Consider the following 22,131-nt stretch of genomic DNA (forward strand, 5'->3'; position numbering starts at 1 on the left):
GACAGGAATGTCTCCCCTTGTACCCATACTTTACCACTTTCTGTGCCATTTTTATTCTTACACAGATACAGTGGCAAGGATGGAACCAACTCTGCCTCCCCTGCTGATTTTCCACAGTGTAGCCTTGGGTCTCGTCCCATCCCTGCACCACACAGCAGGGTAGTGATGGTGCATTCATTTTGCGTGGTTGCAATAACAAATCACCAAAAACTGCATGGCTTAAAACAACGGTGATTTATTCCTTCACATTTCTAGGCACTATGTGTCCAAATTCAAGCTGTCAGCAGGGCATGCTACTTCCAGCTGCTATGGAGGAGATTCTGTTTCTTGTCTCTTCCAGCTTTCGGTGGCTGCAGGAATTCCTTGGTTTGTGGCCACATCACCGGCCTGTGTCTCTGTGGTCACATTGCTTCCTCATCCCCTCTGTGTGTTTCTCTGTCCAATCACTCTCTGCTTCTGTCCTGTAAAGGCACATGTGACTGTATTTAGGGCCCCCGGGAGAAATCAAGATGATTTCATCTCAAGATCCTTAACTTAATTACAGCTGCCAGGACCTTTTTTCCAAATAAGGTTACATTCATAAGTTCCAGGGACTGGGATATGTTTTGGGGGAACACCATTCAACCTACTGCAGCTGGTAAATGCTTAACAGTCTCTTTGGAAAAGGGAAGGGGAAAGCCTAGATAAATAACACTGGCCAGTTGTATCATATAAGTACTGCCACCATAGCCTACTTTAAGTTATCGAGGGCAAGTCACTGAACATGGAATTGGGAAGAGATACATAGTAGCATATCAATTTCCACTGTACAGATCCAATAGGTACAAGTAGTGTGAGGAGCCTAGACAATAATAAAATGTAATTGAATGATTAGGAAATAATGTTTGAATATTGCCTTCAGTTTTAATATAATTCATTTAATTATGTTTATATGCTTTAAAATTTAACAATTGTGTTTAACAACCGGTTCACCAAATTTCTGAAGGTTAACCAATGGATTAATTGGATGTGCTGGTGTGAACTGGATAGAATATGCCCATTGCTAAGGCTTGAATCATAGCGCCTATGGCTCAATGTCAGCAATATGCAAACATAGGAACTGAAAATATGGTTGCTGTTTCCTTAACAGAAAGTTGGAATGCTATTGCCTAAAGGAGAAAGAAAAATGAGGGGAAAAAATCCACCTCAGTATCATTGATTAAACATATTTTAATGCTTTCAAACTAAGGGAAAAAGTCTGCAAAATTCAAAACATAAAATCTATATTGTGGGTATGCACGACCTCGCAAACCAGAGTCTTTCCATCTAAGGAAAAGTCATTGTTTTTTGCATTCTCATTTTAGTTATCTTTTAGAAAATCTGTTTTTCAACCTGGTCACATTTATTCCAAGGTGATTAAGTTCAGGAAAAGAGAGATTTAAATAATACTAACAGCTTTACTGAGATATAATTCACACACTGTGCAATTCATCCATTTAAGGGATCAAATTCAGTAGTTTTTAATATACTCAGTGAGTTAGACAATCAACACCTCAATCTTAGAACATTTTCATCACCCCCAAAAGAACCCCCCTGCCTTGCTGTCACCTTCCAGCACTCCCATCCTTTCCCCAAGCTCTTTTGCTTAGCATGATGTTTTTTAAGGTTCATCCATGTTGTCACATGTATCGATATTTCATTTCTTTTGCTTGCTGAATAATATTCCAGGATATCACTATGCCACATGCATCAGTTGACAGCAGTGGAACTCTTTTCCCTCTCTGGCTATTATGAAAATGCTACTATGAACATTCATATGCAAGTTTTTATGTGGGCATAAGCTTCTGTTTTTCTTGAATCAATGGCTTTCAAGCTAACATTTTTAGCTAATTTTCTTATTTTCCATATGATAAAGGGAACTATCAGAACTTAACTCAGAATGCCACATATAGAATTTCAAGCTTAACTGTTGCATCACTACCCCCGAGCCTACTGTTTCTTGGTAGGGAGGAAAAGGGGGTGTCTGTCAGGAGAAAGTGGGAGAAGGCCTGACCTGGGGCTTGCAGGCTCCAAAGCAGATGTGGCTGGATTTCCTGCAGACGCCTGAGTCTGGGTACTTAGCCCATCACGGTGTTCCCATGGGGGCCCTCCATATGCAGAGTACAAAGAATAATAAACGTAGAATCTTACTTTCTGATCTGGAAATTAGAGTCATAAGATTTGGAAAACTTGCAGAAAAGAAGGGGGAAATTAGCTTCCCTGATACAGGCCAGCAGCGTTTCCTTTCTCGGGAGCATGACTTGGGAAAGTCTTTCCATGTGTCCTGCAGGCCTGCAATAAAAAAAGAGGGCTCTATATTAATTCATATAGCAACTTTCTTCCAAGAAATGCAGAGCGTGTCAAATGGTCTTTCATTCTTTCCCCTAAGGTAGTTTGCATAAGGTGCATAAGAAATGACTTCTTTGAAAATTTACACTTTTCAGTCAGTCAGTCCTGGGCAGAAATAGAACTAGAAGAGCAAACTTCCTGACCAAACACTCCACTATAATATTTTTCAGTGAACTTCCATAAATCAAGGTATATCCTTAAAAACAGGACCTTCCCATTACATCCCCAAGACTCTACTCACTGATGACTCTACTCCTGTTCCTCTCACCAAGAGCACAGCTTTCCCTTCCAAATCAGAATCAGCCAGAAGGGCACACGCCATGTGACGGTAGGACATCATTTATTTACAGTGAAGTGCTCAGGACTGCCAAGACTCTCAGGCTGACAGTCCAGGCTTTCCTCTCCACGTGAGACCTCCTAACTCAGCCTCAAATGAGAATCTAAGAATCCTAGGGCTGGTTCAACAAAGGACAAGGGTCCTGCCTACAAACTCTAGCTGGAAACTGGTGACCAATCCATCCCACTGTTGTTTCTTGCTGTGTGTGTGATTTTCCCACAGGGCACCACTGCCCTGGAATATCAGCCTGGTATCCTGGTTGGCATCCTCAGCTCTGGGTTCCCAGAGCCCAGCTCAAGCATGGGTGGCCGAGCCTGGGAGAGCTTCCCCAGCCACCACACAAAGGGCGAGCTCATCCTGAACCCCAGCTATCTAGTCCTTTATTGGGCCTTCCCTTGAGAATATTCATATTGTGACACCCTCAGGGCTCATCGTGAAGTAAAAGTCTTAGTCTGAGGCCATGTGAATCTCAGTGGGTGACACTTGGGGAACGTCTGTGGCCTTTCCATCCCTGGAAAACTTCTGGGCATCATAATTTCTTTCCCAGTGATTATCAAGGAATGAGAAGTCTTGATCCAGTTCCCAATAAAAAAATGCAAAGCAGGCTGGGGATGTAGTTCAGGCACCTCACCTGGGTCGCAAGTGCAAGGTCCTGAGTTCTATCCTCAGTATCAAAAAAAAAAAAAAAGAAAGAAAAAGAAAAAAGCAAGGCAGTGTCCCTTGCTACTTCTAGCACTGGACACATTTTGTTTGGACACCCTGAAGTTCAACATGCATGTCTTCTTAGTCAATTTCTCATTGCTGGGATTCAATACCCAACGTCAATAAATTAAAGGAGGAGCAGTTGATTTGGCTACTGTGTTTTAGAAATTTCAGTCTTTTCATGGTTGCTGGCATGGTGGAAGGGCCTGGGCAAAGGAAGGATGCTCACTTTATGGTGGACAGGAAGCAGAGAGAGAAGAAAGGGCACAGGAGGGAGACGTGCCCTTCCAGATCATGCTCTCAGGGACCTGCCTCTTCTGACCAGAGCTACCTCCTAACAGCAAGTCAGCTAAATCACCCCATAATCCAATCGCCTTCCAAAACTCCCTGCCTCTAAGTGCATGAGGCTTTGGGGGGACATTTAGATATAAATCATAACACACAATGTTTAAAGTTTATGTTCTTGGTCAACCAGGGCTGGTTTTAATTACTGGAGATCAGTGCAACATGAAAAAGCAAGTCCCTTTTTGAAAATTTAAGAATGTCAAGGTGATAATAGTAGAGTATTAAAACAAACACCGAGCTAGATATGGCAGCACACACCTGTAATCCCAGCTATGTAAGAGGTTGAGGCAAGAGCATCACAAGTTTCAGACCAAACTGTTCAGCTCTGCAACCCTTGTCTCAAAAATAAGATTGAAAAGGTCTTGGAATGTTAGTTGCTGAGGGACTCCTGGATACACTCTCCAGTATGGGGCAGAGAGAGACCAGGAACATGAGCCACTTCTAAGTATGGGATCCTGTGTGTCATTCCACAGATCACACAGGAAGTTAGCTAACCCTGCTGTCAATACTTAAGGAGAAAAAAATTCTTAAACTAGAAAATCTGGTGACCAAAGGTCTGTGTCTCCAAATGGCCCCACATAATTGGTTGGTTCCAAGTAGTAAGTTATATCATTCTTTGGAGCTTCCATAACAAAACACCACAGATTGGGTGGCTTAAACAAAGGAAATCTATTTTCTCACAATCCTCAGGCTCTAATCTGAGATCAAAGTATCAGGATGGTTGGTGTCTTCCAAGACTTTGCCCGCTGCCTTCTCCCTCTGTCTTCATATGGTCTTCCCTCTGGACACGTCTGCGTTGCAAACTTTTCTAATAAGGACTCCCACATTCACCCTAGGTTAGGGCCCACCTCATTATAATCTAGTTATCCCTTTAAAGGACCTGTCTTCAAATACATTCACATTCTGAGGTACTGGGGGCTAGCACCCCAACATATGAATTCTGGAGGTACCTGGTTCAGTCCCTAACTCAGCTTTAAAGGGAGGCTTAGTGCTCTAAGTCACTGCACTCTCCCCTCCCCCAAAATGTGCTCATACACAAGGTCTCCCCCTCCCAAGGTAAGAGTCAGCTGCCCAGGGCCCTCTCACTAGGGCTGCTCCTCCCAGCCTGGCTCATCTCTGCAGAGGGGTCTGCTCCTCCCCTGCAGCATATGGGAGGGATGACACTGTTGTAGAACAACAGCTGCATTCTCCATCCACACCTGTAAGGCTAGAGTTGCTGCTCCTGTGACTCTTCCTGGGATAACAATCAATTTCTTAAAAAAAAACAAAAAAAAACAACTGTGCCCATTCCACAGAGATAATACTTCAAGTGCAATACAGAAGGGACAAGGAAGAAACTGTGGTGAGGTATAACTAACTGCTCACCTCAGAAATGAGACTCAAAGACTTTAGGAGTGGAAAACTCAGCAGCAGGGCGATTCTCCAGGACTAGCTCTACTTCAATTGCCAGGCCATATAAGGGATGGCCCTACATTTCAATGGAAACCCAATGAGGTAGCCCCTCAGAGAGAATGTACTCCCAAATGGTCTTTGTACCTATTTGTAGAAAAATGTTAGCTAGATTATAGCTAAAAACTCTGCTAATTTGGGGGAAGATTTTGGTCTTATGCCTGGAACTATTGAAGCATATATTCACACCTACCACATACGACACTTAGTAGCAGAATTTCCAGCACAACATTCCAGTGCTTTATTTTTAAAAGAAACAGCAGAGATTGAAGTTCTGCTCACTCTGCAGCTTTCCGGCAGAAAGCTCCCCCCACAAAAGGTTGGGGGCGGGGCAGAGGGGAGCTTCTCTGCTGAAAAGAGCTGCATTCTTCTTTTTTCAAATCTTTGCTCAGAATCAGGAAGTTCATAATGCTGAAGCATGTAACATTTTCACCTGCATATAAATTTTTTAAAGTCGCATTTGCAAGGTTCTGAGAAAAAAGGGTGCAGTATAATGATTATTGAATAAGTCCCAATATTAAAGCTTACAAGATGCCTTAAACACATCTTACTCTAAACTCCTTGGCTAAAATGTTGAATGATTTAGCCCAAACCAGCATTCCACACAAAATTCAGGTCTTTTCTTTCAGGCCTATGCACTTCTCACCCCACTGGGCTCGTTTTAAAGATACTGTTCTGCCAGCCTAAATTGCATGCAAAAACACAGTGCATGCGCGCGCACACACACACGCGCGCGCGCGCGCGCGCGCACACACACACACACACACACACACACGCGCGCGCTTCCTCTCTCTTCATCGGAATCTCTATTTAGACTCCAGAGTTGAGAAAGCAAGGGCTATTTCAGTTTCGACTCCCATAGCAAACTGGGGAAAAGGCGTCTGATGCATAGCCCTCTCCAGCTGGTCCCCTGCTCTCTGCCCGATGCCCGCAGGTCTCCAAGCCGCTAGCTGGCACTGGCTGCCAGCCTGACACCAGGGGGCGCAGCGTCCTTTGTCCTGACAGACTTAGAAGGCAGGCTCTGGAGCCTGGCAGGGTCTTCAAGAAAGTCTGACTTTCCCTTCTTTCAGTTTCTCATTATAAACAGCTCACTTCCCAGCCCCCTCCACATATTACAGCCATTTTCTCTGTCCTTTCTGACAGGACAGCAGTCTCTGTCCTCACAATCTCAGATGTGCACGCAGTACAGGGTCCTTCAGCTCTGCAACGCCTAGGAGACCGAAGCTGTGACCTTTCATTGGTCCTCACTTGGGGATGGTTTTAGCAATTCTCCCAGAATGAAGAACCATCAAAGGCAAGATGAACTTCCTGGGAGAAGTGTTGCATCCATCCTCTATCCCTCCCCTTTCCATTCACAGAAAGCAACAAGTTAAATAGCTGGGAAGCTTGCGGCACCTGAGGTTATCCTCCCAGCCCACTCTACCTGCCCCTGAATCCACCGAGAACCTCTGGGAGTGGGCACCTACCAAAGGCACAGCCTTATGCACCTTCCCGCCATACCTCTGCTCTCAGTTCCACCTCCTGTGCCCTGCCCCATACAGAATACATGGCTCCTTGATTCCTTATCAACTTGGTTCCAACAAAGAAATCCACTTGGAACTTGCCAAAATCTCCTGATTCCAAAGACTCAGTGCTCCCATTCTTGGCAGATATGTAAACAAACACCCTTCTTCCACTTATCCATATATCCCTAACCCTAACCCTGTACACAATCCCACATCGAATGCAAACCTTGAAGTGCCAAAAACACCCATTTTACAAAGAACCCTAAATCTTCACTGCTTCAAACTGAAGGGCCACAGAGTCCCTGGGGCCTTTGAAAAGCTGCTGCAATATTTACATAAGAGAGGTGTTTCTTTGCAGTCAGCTCTCTGTCTTTCAACCATCCTCAGAGATACACAGGGAAATCCAAATCTTAAGAGGCCACCTCCAGTCCCCGACCCAGTACAGAATGGAGGCAACACTGGGTGCGGTGGAGGGCCACTTGTCCAATGGCTCCGAGGCCCAAAGGGAACACAGCCACCTCTGTGATTAGGTTACATGCACTGAAGAAGTTCATGCCCTCAGTTCCTGAAAATACGCAGCATTGGTGGGACCTTAGATAAGGCAGGAGGAAGGGGAAAGAAGCCAAAGTCACCTCTGCCCTGACCCTCCTTGTGGCCTGTGTGGTCACTCACTCCTGTTTCCTCCCGTGCACCTGAGCTAGGGTTGAGTCCTGGGGAGTGCTGAGTCTGGGGACAGGCAGCCCTGGCTGCTTAGACTGATCCTGAGTCTTCCTCTGCCCACTCATAAATGATTACATCTATCAGATATGCAGGGCCCCCTGTAAATAGAAATTCAAAATGTTCCCCTGGGAAAGAGAGTGTAGGGGGACACTTTTACTTTCATTTTATGCTCTTCTGTATTATGTGCCGTATTTTTATTTATGTGTATATTCCCTTTATAAACTTACTTTTACATTCCTGTTGGGGCTGATGCGACTCCTCTGAGCTGTGGGGAGATGACTTATGGAGCATGTCTGGCACAGCACATGGCCCAGTGCACAGCTGATGCTCACTAAATAGTAGCTTATTGTGCTAACAGAAAAAGCTGAGCAATCCATCAGACTTCAGATGGAGAGAGCCAGGGGCGGCTGCAGACCGTGCATGAGCTTCCTGCATGCCCTTCAGTAAGTCAAGTTCCTTCTCTGCACCTCAGATTCTTCAGCTGGAAAATGACAAGACACAGGTCAGCTGTTTTGGGAAGCAGTGGGAAAGACTAGGCAACATCACCACCACCAGCACCCCAGGCACTTTCAGAACTGTCACAGCTGCTGCCAGAGGAGGCCTATCAGGCTTGTGCTCCCCAGGCAGAGCCCTTCCTAGGAGAAGTTGCCACTGAAGACAGGAAGAAAGGCTGCAGACAGCTGAGCACACTTAACTTAGACCAAGTAGAGAAAGTTAGGAAACAAATGGTGTGTGGACAATGTGCGGTATCATCAGTTTAGGGTGGCAGGTGGGAAAGGAAGGTGTAGGCTGTTCTTTGGGTGCGGTTGGCAACACGATCATGGTCATACCCAAACAAGAGAGATGCCCTCACTGTGCGTGGAGGGGGGTGAAAGGGCATAATTCAAGTGAGCATCATCCCTGGCCACACCAGAGCCAGCCCCAGCCCTGCTCACTGAGATGGGGGTTCCGTGCGCGGCACAAGGCTGACAGCGGAGCAGCCTTTCAGATCACCACAGAAGTAACCTACTACGCACAAGACCTGGGCTAAAACACCTCTAAATCTTCCCTCAGCAGCCAGTTTCATCTGAACAAAAGCCAAGTGGAGAGACCCGGGCACAGGAAGTGCAAACGTTCAGACTCCAACCTTTCTTCCCATGGCAGCTGGTTGGGGAGACGTGTTTTGGTGCATCCCAGCTCTTGAAAATCAATCAGAGATTTGTTCCTGGAATACAACTGATTCCTTTCCCACACTTCTGGGAAGAGGAGATTTTCCTTGTAGTCTCCTTTGCCAGAACTCCGTCTTCAGAGGAGAGGAAGCAGGTAGCCTCCCGGTAGGAAGGTTGCAACTTTCTTTTTGCCCCGCGGTCCCCTTCCTATTTAAAGCAGCACCGCCTGTCGTGTCAGCTTCGTGCCAATATCTGCAGGCAGGAAGATTTTCTGACATTATAAACGGGAAGGCGTTCAGAGCAGATGGGAAGCCCTTTCCCAAGGCCACGGGCACAGCAGAGCGGTTATACCTTCGCCCGGGCAGGAATCCCTATCCCTGGCTCTCTGGTCAGCACCCAAAAGGTACCGGCCTTCACCCTGAACAGGAGGGTGCGTAGTTTTCATATCTAGGAATTATCTGGCCGCGCCTGTTAAAACTGCATCTCCCACCAAAGTCCATGTTGTCACTCCCTAAAAGGGAGGTGTGTTTTCAAATCTTGAAAGATCTGGAATAACGGTATCAGAGTAAGCAGACACCTCTCTCCCTCCCTCCCTGAGGCCTTGACCTCTAAGGGCTGGTCGGCGGAGGCGGTTTGCATCCACGCGTGGGCAGGTGGCAACAACTGCGCCAGACCCTCAGAGGCAAAACCAAATAATTAAGAACAGCCTCCACGGTCATGTTTTGATAAATTTGTGAAATTTGGTGTTTTTAGAGCAAAGCCCTCCGTTGTATTTTACAAGTCACTTTCAAAGGCAGTGCAGAATGTCTGACCACTTGTTCAAGGCCTCTGTGCTTGCTTTTCCGCGCGGTTCTTTTCTGCGCGTTTGTATCTCTAATAAGCAGCATTTGTTTATTATCCTTGGGTCCGTGCCCCTGGGACTGCACCGAAATAAAGCAGCAGCGCAGCGTGAAGCGATGGGAGAAACACCGGCTTCCCGACCGGCAGACCCACCCGTCCCGCTGGGCGAGGACGGGGAGGTCCCGGCCCACAGCCGGCGACTGCGCAGCGCGAGGCCACGGAGCGGGAACCGCCGCCAGGACCGGAACGGGGGCTGAAGATGGGACCGGCCGGGGCGCTGGAGCGGTTTCCGAATGGGTCTGCGCGCGGAGCCACTCCGAGCCCCATGTAATAAAGTCTCCCTGGCGACCCTCGTTTCCGCATAGCCCCACGGCGGGCAAAATGAGCATTTAAAGACGGGCTGACCTAGCGCCCGCCCCGGTTTCCCAACGCTCGTCCTCTTTTCGTTTTCGGCCGGGCTCTTCGCGGCCGTAGCGCCGATTGCGTGCGGAGCTCGGGCAGAGTCTTTGGGGCCCGCGGACGCCGGTCCGGTCCCCGGCAGCGCCCTCCTCGAATTTCGTTGCTCCCAAAACGAAGTGGAGTCTGCTACCCGAACGCAGAAAGAAATCCGCGCCGTAGACTAAACGCGGGGCGCGCTCGACACGGGGAGCCCGCGCGGCCCCGCGAGCGTCGCCGCCCCAGAGCGTGCGCAGGCGGCCCGCGGTCTCGGGGTACACGCGCCCCACCTGGCCGGCCGGAGCGCGCTCTCCGCGGCTGCCTGGGACTCCCAGGCCCCAGCCTCCGGCTTCCAGCACCCCACCCATAGACCGCAGAGACCGTAGCCGGGCCGCTCTGGACCCCGGAGGGCGAGTGTTCGCCGGACCGGAGTGACTCCTCCGGAGCCCGCTGGGGGCTTCGGGCAGCTCCCGGGTGCGCTCGCCCGCGCCTCGGCGGGATTCCGCGAGCTTAGTAGTAAAGTGAATTTCGGCGCGGGGAGAAGGGCTGGGTTTTGGAGTGCAAGGTAGGGGCGGGAGCCAGGAAGCCGCCCCGACTTTGTTTTGTAGTTAGACCTTTGGGAAGGTAGGCGAGCATCCGAGACCCTGCTTCGCGGGTTCCGAACTTGCAGAACCGGGTGGAGCCGCGGCCCATCATCCAGCAGCCGGACCGGCCTGGACTCAGGGCCGCTTAGTCCTGGGGAACCGCAGGACTGGGCGCGTGCTCCTCTGCGCTCCCCTCCGCCCCAGGCCGCCGGCTCGCGCTCCCGGCTGCAGGGCCCCAACAGGTAGTTCCCGGGCTCCGGCCTGGTGTGGCCCAAGGCGGGCTCGCCGACCCACAGCAGGAGTCGGGGAACGAAAGTCGCACCCTGGGAGTCACTTTGAAGAACCCATTCCTCTCCCTTTTCCAGCGTCCCCTAAAATGCCGCGAGCTGTTCCGCTGGGAATGGCGTTCGACGAGGCTAAACCCTCGGCATCGGTCCGCCGACTTGGTCCCCAGTCCCCCGGGGGGTTAGAGCGGCAGTCCGCGCTGAAACTCCCTTCGGGACACCCTGGACGCGGAGCACCGGGGAAGGGCGCGCTGCGCAGGACTTGGGCACCACAGCTGCTCCACCAAGCGCGACGCCAGGCCGCATGCGGCCTGGACTGGCGGCCTCGCGCTGCGGCGGGTGCCCGCGCCCCTTTCCGGCCGGCGGGAGGGCTGGGCCGGGCCCTGCGAGCGGCTGGCGAGGACCTGCGAGGCCCGCGTGGCCTCTCCCTGGCGGGCGCCCCGGACAGAAACACATGTGCTGCGCGGGAGCCATGCGCGTCGCGGACTCTGCGCATGGCCCGGGCCGGGCGGGGACGGCGGGGACTGGGCCCTTGCTGGAGGACCGGTACCGTTCCGCCCCGAGCCTTCGCTCGCTGGCGCTGTCCACACCGACCGACCCGTGGGACCCTGGCCCCGCCGCGCCGTCTCTGACGAGGCCCCGACTCCGCCAACCCTGTCAACGGCGCGCAGACCAAACTCGGGGCTCAGTCTCCCCGGGGCCTGGCCTTGCTCCGCGGGTTCCGCTCGCTCCCCATTACTGCTCACCCTGCGCCGTCTCCAGTCGCGGTGCCTAAACTTCCCAAAGTTTCCTCGGGCCATCCCACCCCCTCGGTCCGGCCCTGGCCGGAGCTGCCCTCGGCGCAGGTCCTCCCCGCCGCGTCCCTGCCTCCTCCCCCGGGTCCAAACCTCGCGGGCGGCGGCAGAGCCCGAGCGCCGGCGGTTCGGAGCGCACCTCCCCGTCGGTCCTCCATGTTCCCGCCCCTCCTCCCTCCTCCCTTGCGGCTGAGACCTGCGGGCTTGTAGTTTAGGTTTGTTCCTTTTTTTTTTTTTTTTTTTAAGATTTTTTTTTCTTTTAAAAAGTTTCCACCCGCTGCCTCCCGGGGCCCGGCTCCTCCGCCTCCTTTTGGGTCACGGTCGAACTGGTTCGCACGGGAGCGCGCCCAGCCTAGCACCCTGGTAGCCCCCCGACCCGGGCCTGCGCGGCGGGGTGCAGAGCGCAAGCGTCCGCTCCCTCGGGCGCCGCCAAGGCTCCGGGTGCTCTGCCGGGCGGCCGCGAGGGAGCCCTGTGATTGGCTGCTCCGCGGCCGTTATGTTTTCATTTGGTCTAGGATTAGCGAGGTTCGGGGTCCAAATTCGCCATCTCAGGACATCACCATTGAAACCCATAGAGCAGAGCAGCGCAATGCTCAGGCAAAACTGGACCTCGGGGCGCGCAGGAGACCCCGAGCCCTAGCAGAAACGAACCCCGCTGGCGCGGTGCGGCCGCCCGGGCCTGGGCGCCGAGGCCGTTGTGACCCCGCTTGGGACTTGACTCCTCGGGCTGCGAGCCCCCGCGTAGCCTCGCTTCTTCCACATGGCAGACGGGCTCCCAGGTCGGTGGCTCACCCCTGCCCGGAAGTCCTGGGAGGGCCGGCAGGTTCAGCTAGGCTCCGTCAATTTCTTCCCAATCAGAATCGTGCTGGCCTTAGCTCTGGGCTAGTGGGGTGCTGGTCACCTCGCGTGAGGGCGGACGCGAACCGTCCATGTCTACGCAAAGCAAAGATGTCCTCAGATCCCCAGCGCCCCTCCTTTCAGTGAGGAGGGAGATGCGCCCCACCACCCCCTCTGGAAAGGCTCCACCGCGCGGGAAGCACGTGCGCAGCGGCCACCTCTACTCGCCGGGTCTTCTAGGCCCGGCCGGGCTCAGACTGGGCGCCTGAGCTGCCCGGGCCGCCCCTCCTCTTCCAACCCGGTCCCTGCAAGAAATGGCCAAACCTGCCACCGCAGTACAGAGGGCCTCCCGGTACAGAAGAGACGGTTCGAGGGCACTCTGAGTGGCACCCTACTGGGAGCAACACCATGCTTGGGGGGGACAACTGGGGACCCTTATCCTGGCTTGGGAAGGGGCATTTGTTAGAGGAAGGGCACGAGCAGAGGAAAATCAAGGGGAGAGTGCAGACAGTTGTGAGAGCACCGCAGCCTAGCTTCTCCAGTCTTCTCTCCATTGGCAGAACTGCCTCTCTGGAAGCTCCAACTCCTCAGGGATGGGGAGGAAGAAAGCCCGCACTCCCCTTAGGCAGCCACACGGGAGGTCAGAAGCTGGACTCTGATTTGTATTTGAGGCTCATTCACAAAGGAGCCAGTACCTTCCCTGTCCCCAGCCAAGTACCCTGCATAAAGTCCGTGGCCCTTTGATGGGATGCATGTATGTGTGCACGCATTTATTTTAATATCTAGCTCCCTAGATTTCACTGGGAGATTTTAAAGCAGAAGTAGTGAGGAGAAAAATAGATTAAGAAAAAGAATTGGCTCTGCTTCTTAAGGGACGACTGGAGAGAAAGTGAAAATCAAGGGTACAGAAACTGGGAGATGATTTAACATTTCATTTCTCTCAGAAGCTTCTTTGCACCACAATCTATTTAAATTACTGCTACAATAGGAAGTCAGGATTCCCTGTCTCAGGCTGGCAGGATGCCCCTTCCCTACACCTTCCTTCCACAGCATCACCTGGGCAGCAATGGTTCCTCATCAGTTCTCCAGGAAAGCCAAACATAGGTGCGACCCAAAGGGGTTCCCAGCACCCCAGGTGCCGCAGGCCTCAGTGGTGGGCCTTCTGGGAAAGATGCAGTTCCTTGGCTGTGGATGGGAGAGAAGGACCAACTGTCCTTCCTTCAAAGTCCATCTGTCTGTCTGCTCAAGACGTATTTCTAATTTTGAGGCCTATTTTTTTCAAAGGGAGCAGTGTGTGTTTGCAGGTCTTTATGTATGTATGTTCTTTTGTTTTTCTTTGTAGGGTTTTTCTTTTGTCTTTCCTTTCTTCCCTGGCAGTTTTGGCAACCCTGGGGGAGGAGGCTTAGTGGAAAGAGTAAAACTGACCAGTTTATTCTTGTTAATCAAGCACAAAACAACACAAACACTGACTCCATTCTTCATAGAATCCTTTTATAAAATAAAACAATCATTTAGGTAGGGACCGGTTAGGTCTGGGAAACTGATAATCCTGGTGAACTAGCTAATCCTGTCCCTTTAAGAGAAATCCATAAAGGTTTTCCATCAGCCCAGTGTCTGGGAAAGAAGCAAACTAACTGCTTGGAACAAAAGAGACAAAGAGGCCAAACAACAAAACAAACAAACAACCCTCTACCCCCCCCCCCCAGACAACAATAGACTAGACACAGAGTGCAGTTACTGCCCAGCCGGCTGCTCCTGTCCACCTGCCAAGTCTCCGCATTTGGCTAAAGAGTTTCTCACCACCACCACCACCACCACCCCCAGCTCTTTCTGCTTTCTGTGTGGCTCTCTGTGTCTCTCTTGGGGTCTGGCTGTGTGTGTGCGCGCTGCCTGTGTTTGTCCTGTTTTTGCTTTCACTTGATGTCACTATCCCCTCTCTCTCTCTCTCTTCTCACCATGTAGTGGACCGGTGTTTATTTAACTATATATTACCTATTTATTTATTTGTTGGGCTATTTCTGTGCCATCTCCTAACTGCTTCCTTCTAAATTGCGCTTCTCTGAGTGGCTGAGTGGTCACTGTGGCCTATTTTGCATTTTGTTTGCAGCAGTCTTTACCAAGAGGATCCTGAAATCCACTTGCACTTCAGTTTTCAACCATTCCTCCCAAGCAGCTCTTTGCTCCTTTTCTGTAAGGCTGTGACACCCCCACCCCCCCACCACTTCCCCAAGTCCCCAAGCAGCCCTTTCTTTGCTTCTTGGCACTGCCTGGGACTCTCATGCATGCCTGCTTCTCTTTCTCTCACTCCCTCTTTTCCTCTCTCTCCACCGCCGGCCCCCTCCCCCTTGCCTGTAAATCCAGCCTTTTTCTTTCTCTTTTTCCTTCCCCACCAAACTTTAATAAAACACTATAAACATCTCTGCTTGCAGATTGCTTTTCTTTACAGAGTGAGTTTAAAGCCTTGGAAATTGAGAAATGGAGAAAGGAAAGAATCCATACTTTGCCACTCCAGTCAGCAGCAGCTCTAGCATGGAGCTAGCATCCCTGCCAACAGCCTCATCCCTTTTACAGTTTTTCCAGTAAGCCCTTTGGTGACAGCACCCCTCCCGAGGCATCTGCGTCTGCTCTAAGGAAAGCTTGGCTGTGTCCCTCTGCACTGTGCAGGGTAGCAGGGCTGAGCCTGGTGTGCAGGGCAGGAGGCCGAAGCCTGGGCCTCCCACACCCAGCCCTGGCCTCTTTGCCTGATGGACAGGAGGTAGGGTCCCCCTAGAGTGCAGGATGGTCACAGGAGAGATGTTTCTCCCAAGGCCAGAAAACAGTGTGTGCGTTCTAGAGGACTCTAGTTTTGCAGGCAAGGGGAAATTTTGACTCAGGAAATTGTGGGAAAAACAGTCCTAAACTGTTCATTAGGGTGGATCTGAGAATTCCCAGAGTCAGATAGTACAGGGTTGTCAAAACGATGACCCCAGGTATCCACACACACAAACCATGCCAGTAGGCAACACAACCAGGACAAGGGATTCCCCTGGTCTCACCCTTTATTTTATTCCTGTAACAAACAGATGAAAACCCATAATGGGCAGCCCTAAAGGGAGAAGAGCCATTTAGCCCAAGAAGAGTATAAAAGCAGAAATAGGACATTTACCCCCATTGTTTGGTTGCTTGGAGATAGGGGAAATGCAAAGAAACACTGATGTTATGAAGCACATAGATGGGACTGGACACGCCTGGTGTGACAGTACATGTTTAAAATGAGGAGACCCTAGGTTCCATCCCCAGCACCACTAAAGTTTTTGCTTAAATCGCACATATGCATACATACTTGTTTATATATATGTGCCTTTAGTTGGTGATGACAACTCAGAAGAAAAAGGAAAAGCTTGAAATCAGACACATGGCTCAGTCACTATGGGCAGGCCCAACACCTCACAGTGGTGTTCTAAAGATTAAATGGCATCTATGTACATGGAAAAGCCAAGAGCGAAATCTGATGTGCAGCCTGTGTTCCATAAATGGTCTCTCCCCTTTTCCTCTTTTCCTTCATTTCTTTCTTCCTTTTATCCTTTCTCCCTCCTCACTTCACTGGCTTTCTCTTCACACTTTCCAAAAGCACAAGCAAAGGACAAGTCTTCCAAATTGCCCTAATTTCTGATCCCAAGGGAAACTTTGTTACTCCCTGATCCCAGTATGGTGACATCTCGGGCAGATGGGCGCCTACTCCTTCTGTGCCCAAACACTGCCTTTGATAGTCTGTTCAGGCTTATTGGACTCCACTCTTCCCTCCCATCCTGTCGGCTCTTTCTTTTCAAAAGTCAAGAGGGAGAAGACCGTCATTTAATATCCAACCCTTATCAATATCCAACCACTTACATGCTTTCCCATCCCCATTAGAATCTCCTCAGGGCCAAAAGGCCTAAGAAAGGAGAAGCAGAAAAGAATATGTTTCAGTGAACTTTAGTGCTGACCCACAACTTCCCGATTGGGAATGCTGTTTTCTTGGTATTTTGACCTTGTCAAAATGACTGATTTTCTTTTTTTTCTCTGAAGGAGTCACTCGCTAGCTAAGCTATGTTTCTGCAGCAGTGTTCGGGAGGACATACCCGTGCATCTGGAAGCACTCACTGGTTGGAAGTGCCTGGCCTGCCCTGACTGGTGCTGGGATTCCTTCTTGTTCTTTGTCTTCCCCAGAAGCCGAACAAGCCCTTGAGCCATAGTGGGGGCTGAAGTTTCATTTGTTAGGAGAACAAACACTTAAAAATACCTCTGGCTTCCTTTTTCCATGGGTCTTACTGTCTGCTCTGCACATTATTCCATGTCCACACTTCCCCAGCTTCCTGTGCTATTTTCCTGTTGTATCATGGCCTTAACAACCATGGTATCACAGCAGATGTCAGAAGGGAGAAATCCTTCAGTCCCTTCCCAGCACCTCTGACCATCTTGGTCTTCTCTCTACTTTTTTTTTCATTAAGTCCCTCTGCTACCTAGGACATGGATATAGGAATGTGTTTCATCTTTCTTCCTTCGTGGGCACTCCAAAGTGCACATACCACCTTTCTGTGAACTGTAGATACAGCTGTCTATCCTTCTTGGGAACACTTCTCAGTAGAAATTTCAGCCACACATACATCAGATGCCCTTGGTCAGTGAACAAGCTGCACAGCCAAACATGGGCTCTGTACTGCCCATTCTGAAGACAGGAGTGCTAGTAGGTACTTGGTCATTTAGCAGTGTCCCCTGAAATGGAAATCCCCATAAACTGTGATGTTAGAAATATAGCAGCTTCTGTAGCCTTCCAAAGCTTTGTCCTTTATCCTTTTTGGGCTCTTGTCCAGGAAGAAGCCTGAGGTTATATTTTATTATTTTGTCTTTGACCTACAGTCTACATCTACTAAGGTTTCACTGCCATACCAATGGCAGGAAGGCTCTCGTCACTGCAAGGGTAGAGTGGGCATTAATATCTTAGTAAGAACCCCTACCTTACACACACACACACACACACACACACACACACACACACCACTGTTCTTTGACTTTGTTTCTAGTTGGCCACTTTTTATACTGAGCCAGCTACTCACTTTTGGACCAGCGGATATGTGGCACTATTCTTAAGTTGACATTGCTGCCTGCAGAGCTAAAGTTTACCAGAACTGCCCGGTGTAAATCCCACCACCAGATCAACACGTCCAGAACCATATCACTCTGAGCTGGCAGCGCAGTCTGCACTCTACAGCAGGCAAAGAGTTGCAAGGAGCAGTCAGTGTCCTGCCTGAGAGACAGTTGCTTCTAACTGCTAAGTTACAACAGTTCTGTGCTGTCCTTTTCCACAGAACAAGGCACCTCTCCACGTAGGAGTCCTTGGAAAAATACTCTGTCCTCTGAGGTGGCTCTCAACCCCATCTGTACATTAGAATTACCTGGGGAGCTTTAAAGTATTACCAGTGTCTGGGCCTCACCTCAATCCAATTAAATCAGAATCTTTAGGGGTGGTGGTGTGGCCATTAGTACTTTTTAAAGCTCTCATAAGTGATGTTAATGTTTAGCTAGTGTTGGAACTACATACTAATTTATAGGTCATGAAAGCAGTGCATTGTGGTACATAATGCTTACTCCCTTACTAAGTATGTAATGAATCCTTATAGTGGGTGGAACATGGTTCATTGAAGACAAAAAGATGAAATTGGTGGACTCTGTGCTCAACAAATTTAGGAGTTAATAGGCAAATGCTAAGGATCTTAGGATAGAATCTCTATGAAGCAAGATCCCCTTTGCTTCTGAATTCTTAGGAAGAGCATAGGACTGAAAGTTAAGAGTCCTGAGTTTCAGTTCAGGTACTCCCACTAACAAGGGAGGTGGCCTTGGACAAGTCATTCCACCTCTTTGAGCCACAGTTTAATCGTCCATAAAAAGAAGTGGCTGGTCTGAAAACTTTATAATTAGTGCTGGCATACTCCAGTCCTACTGCACATTGCTAAATGTTCAGAAACTCATAAGCTTATCCAGGCAATTACCAAATCCTTTTGGAGGCCAACTCACTTACTCATGCATACTACTGACAACCTCCTTCTGATGTTCCACCAAATCCCTTTCCCAAAACCCTAAGTGTCAGAGCATTAATTTTTAAATAATCCTGGGCTTCCTTCATTCTCTCCCCCAGACTCTTACAAATTAGCAGATGAAGAGAATGGAGCAGTGGTAATGTCTATGAGCAGTGGGTAATGACTAACAGAAGTTTATCCAGTTGGATAAATGTCTAGTGGATTGCTGCTGGGGTCAGTGTTAGTTCTGGTCTTAATTAACATCTTCATTAATAGTGTGGGAGAGGGAATAAACAATAGCTAATGATATTTGCAGATGGTGGTGAATTCAGAGGTGTTGCTTCTACCAGTGAGAACGGCAAGAGCCATGGGGGATACCAGAGATGTGAACAAGAAGTGATTATAATGATGTCTGCTCCAGAAAAGACAGAATGAAATGTTTTATGGGCGAAAATGACAGAGGAACTGCGAAATGCTAAAAGGAACAATCATCTCTGTCCTTGGTAGCTTGGTGTGCATTTAGCATGCGTGGAAGCTATGAGCCTCACAACTCCTATTTTGTGTTCTGGGATATTGATCTGAACAACAATAATAATCATAGTAATAACAGCAATAACAGTAATAACATTCAACATTTATTGAATGCTTCCAATATGTCAGACAGTGATATAAGTAGTTTGCATGAAAGTGATTTTAGCCCTAAAATCATGATGGAGTACTCCTAGGCCTTGTATAGATTCTGGCAGAGGCCTTTACTGTGGATCTTGAATTTCTCACTGAAAACAGACCTGAGTTCAAGAGTAAATGAGAAGTATAAAGAGATGACCAGGTAAAGTGAAGAGTGTGATAGGATCTCTTTCCCCAGACTCGTGAACAGAATCTTTCTACATATGACTGTCCCAGTTCCTAACTTGCTTTTCTCTCTTTATTTAATTGCTTGCTGAGTTACCATAGAAGGTGAAAGCTGACAGAAAATCTTGAAAAAGCTCAGGAAGAAAGCAGGAGGGAGACAGGAGGAAGAGAGGGATGTAGGAATAGGAGAAGGAGAGAAGAAGGAAGGAGGGAAGGAAGGAAGGAAGGAAAGGAAAAGAAGGGAGGGAGGGAGGAAAAAAGAAAATTCAAATTTATTACATGCCTATGACAAGTTGCATAGTAGTTCCTGGTGTTAAGCTAGTTGTATGTCATCATTTTCTTGTTTAAACTTTATGCATCTAATTCCCACAGTGACTCTTGCTAATAATCATTATTTGTCCTACTTTATTAATGAAAAAACACCAACCTCAGAGAGGTTAGGTCACTCACTACGAACACACAGCTGCTAAGTTGAGTAGGTGTTCAAACTCTAGTCATTTTACTTTTGAACTCATATCCTTTCCAACCACAAGTACACATTTCCTTTTCTTTTTCCAATGTAGCCCTGCCAAGATTAGAGGCACTGTACAGTCACACATGGAGGGCCAGAGGGTAGAAATATTAACAAGAGAACAAACACTGAGGAGCAGAGGGACAGAGGGAAAGTGGCAAGTACAGATATTCACTGCCCAGTTCCATGTTTTAAAATTATTTATAATTGTATTTTGAAATTAGGAAAAACAGAATCTGTAAACAAGAAAGGCTTCAAGACAATGGGACATGTAACAATGTGAATTTGACCTTGAGGGAATTTGGCAAAGAGTAGCATTATCTGAGACAGAAGTAAATTGAAAAGAAAAACAGTTGGATGTATAAAAGCCAGGCCTTTCTTGAGAAACGTGAAGCTCAGGGCGAGATGGGTGCCAAAGGTCTTCAAAAGGACATCAGAGGAGAGTGAGGAAGTCAGGAGCACACGGCCTGGACATGTGTCTTTCCCACCCAAGTCGGGATCCAATGCCAACTCAGGTTTAAAAACAGGAGACTGAGATTTAAAATGATGAGATGTGCACTTGTAACTCTGCACATGAAATATGGGATTCAAAGAACATACAGAGCAAACAACAGTGTAACGTGGCTCGTGCACAAATGCAATGTTGCTAGGACCCAGAAGCACCTCCTTCACCAGAGAGGCAACAGTACCATGATTTTTCTTTTTTTCATTCATGAAATTTCTTGGTACATTTTAGCTATACATTATGATCACATTCATCAATGGGAATTTCTACCTATACATGATATATCTTGGTTCTTGTTTTTTCCCCATCCTCCTCTCCCTTCCACTCCTCCACCCCTTCCTATTTACAAAAACTTTGCTTCCATTTTTTCCTTCTTTCTCATATTGTTTTCTTATCCTTATTTCCTCCCCCACCCCACTTTCTCTTCCCCTTTGGGCCTTTTCTTCCTATTTCACATTATCTTTTTTTGGGTACGGGGATCAAACTTAGGACCTTGCACTTATGAGGCAGGTGTGGTGCCACTGAGCTAAATCCCCAGCCCTCACATTATCTATTATACATGATTTTTTTCTTACAGTTATTTCTTTTGCTGTTATTTTCTATTGTGGTCTCAGCACTTCTATATGCTTTTTTAAAAACTTCATATAAACAAAATCATACTGCATGCATTTCTTTTATGACTTGCTTCTTTTAACCATATGTTGTATATAAATAAATTATAGTGTATTCTCATTGTTGAGGGAACTTTTGGTTGTGTCTCCTTTGGAGCATTTATGAAAATTCTGCCGAGAACTCCTTGTGTATGTTACCTGCTGCTCAGTTGCAGGAGTTTCCCCAGGATAGAGCTGCAAAGCTTTTATCCTCAGGCCAAACAGGACCCACTGATTTTGTAGATTTCAGAGCTAAGAATGGTTTTTAAAGTTTTAGATGTTTGAGAAAAAAAAAGAACACTACATTATATTTAGAAATTATATAAAATTCAAATTTCACAAATAAAATGCTACAAAGTACACCCAACGTCACTTCCTATATATTGCTCTTGGTGCCTTTTGTGTAAACTTGGCAGAACTGAGAAGTTACATCAGAGCCTGCAAAGCATAAAATTTGGACTGGCTAGTTAATGCCTATGTTAAAATGAAAATCCAGGGCCTCTTATTTTAAAAATCCAAAAATAAGCTAAAAACTCCTGACTTTCAATACAGTGAGAGCAGAGCTTTAGCCAACCGAGACTTTCAAAGCTCAGGTCTGTACACCTGCACAGGCTCGGGCCCACGACGCTGGCCCTGTCTAGTACTACGGAGATGGGTGCTCGTCCCTGCTCTACAGCTTGTATTTAGAAATATAATTGCAAGCATCTTAGTTCAAAATAATTGGCTGTATATAAAAATACTCAGCACAATGCCTTGTAACTTTTAGGTTTTACTCTAAATTGGAAGGTTCCTTCCCTTTCTACCTCCCTCCCTCACCCCCTCTCCATTCTTTCCTCCTTCCCTCTCTTTTTTCCCTCCTTCCTTTTTTTTCCTTCCTCTAACCTGGGTTCCCCACTTCCAAAAAACAAGTCTGTAGAATATTTTTCCAAAAAGGTCAGATTCTCAGTGGCTGTCAGTTACTATAATAGTTGACAACTGTTTGGCTAATACTACCACAGTCCCACCTCCTTTGGGGTTCATGCATTTAAAAAATATTTGAATGACAATGATTGTTAGGCTCTAAGGAATAAAGAAGTTATAACCCACAGGTGTTGTTTCCAGATCCAAGTTGTAGTGTCTGCCTGAGCCAGATTCAAGGTTTCTTGGAGAAAACTTGTCTTAAAAAATTCCGGAATAGTTTATCAAAAGACAGTACTCATATTAAAAAGTACAAATTTAGAGATCTAACACT

General features: G+C 48.1%; 1 protein-coding gene across 4 annotated transcripts; it reads right to left on the reverse strand.

Moving 5' to 3' along the window:
* Nucleotides 1-219: 219 nt before the first annotated feature.
* Nucleotides 220-12,616, reverse strand: LOC147825908 (uncharacterized). Of its 4 annotated transcripts, none has more exons than XR_015440067.1 (4): nt 12,303-12,616; nt 7,653-7,906; nt 2,033-2,310; nt 220-461 (listed from the first exon to the last, which is right to left on the reverse strand). XR_015440067.1 is itself a non-coding variant. In XM_087183938.1 (4 exons), exon 1 carries the CDS (start codon nt 10,214-10,216, stop codon nt 9,803-9,805), a length of 414 nt encoding a protein of 137 aa, XP_087040064.1. In that variant the 5' UTR covers nt 10,217-10,484; the 3' UTR covers nt 220-461; nt 2,033-2,310; nt 7,653-7,906; nt 8,552-9,802. The 4 variants fall into 4 exon arrangements, 1 of the variants encoding a protein (XP_087040064.1); XR_015440065.1 differs by lacking the exon at nt 12,303-12,616 and adding an exon at nt 11,604-11,702; XR_015440066.1 differs by lacking the exon at nt 12,303-12,616 and adding an exon at nt 11,463-11,592.
* Nucleotides 12,617-22,131: the final 9,515 nt, after the last annotated feature.

The sequence above is a fragment of the Heterocephalus glaber genome, unplaced genomic scaffold (genome assembly GCF_053883595.1).
Source record: "Heterocephalus glaber isolate CG9 unplaced genomic scaffold, H.glaber_assembly_v1.0 deba00001481, whole genome shotgun sequence".
Classification (NCBI taxonomy): Eukaryota; Metazoa; Chordata; class Mammalia; order Rodentia; family Bathyergidae; genus Heterocephalus; species Heterocephalus glaber.

Excerpts from the sequence above, each read along its gene's own strand:
- LOC147825908 (XM_087183938.1), bottom strand. The coding sequence starts at position 10,216 with ATGGGTGGGGTGCTGGAAGCCGGAGGCTGGGGCCTGGGAGTCCCAGGC.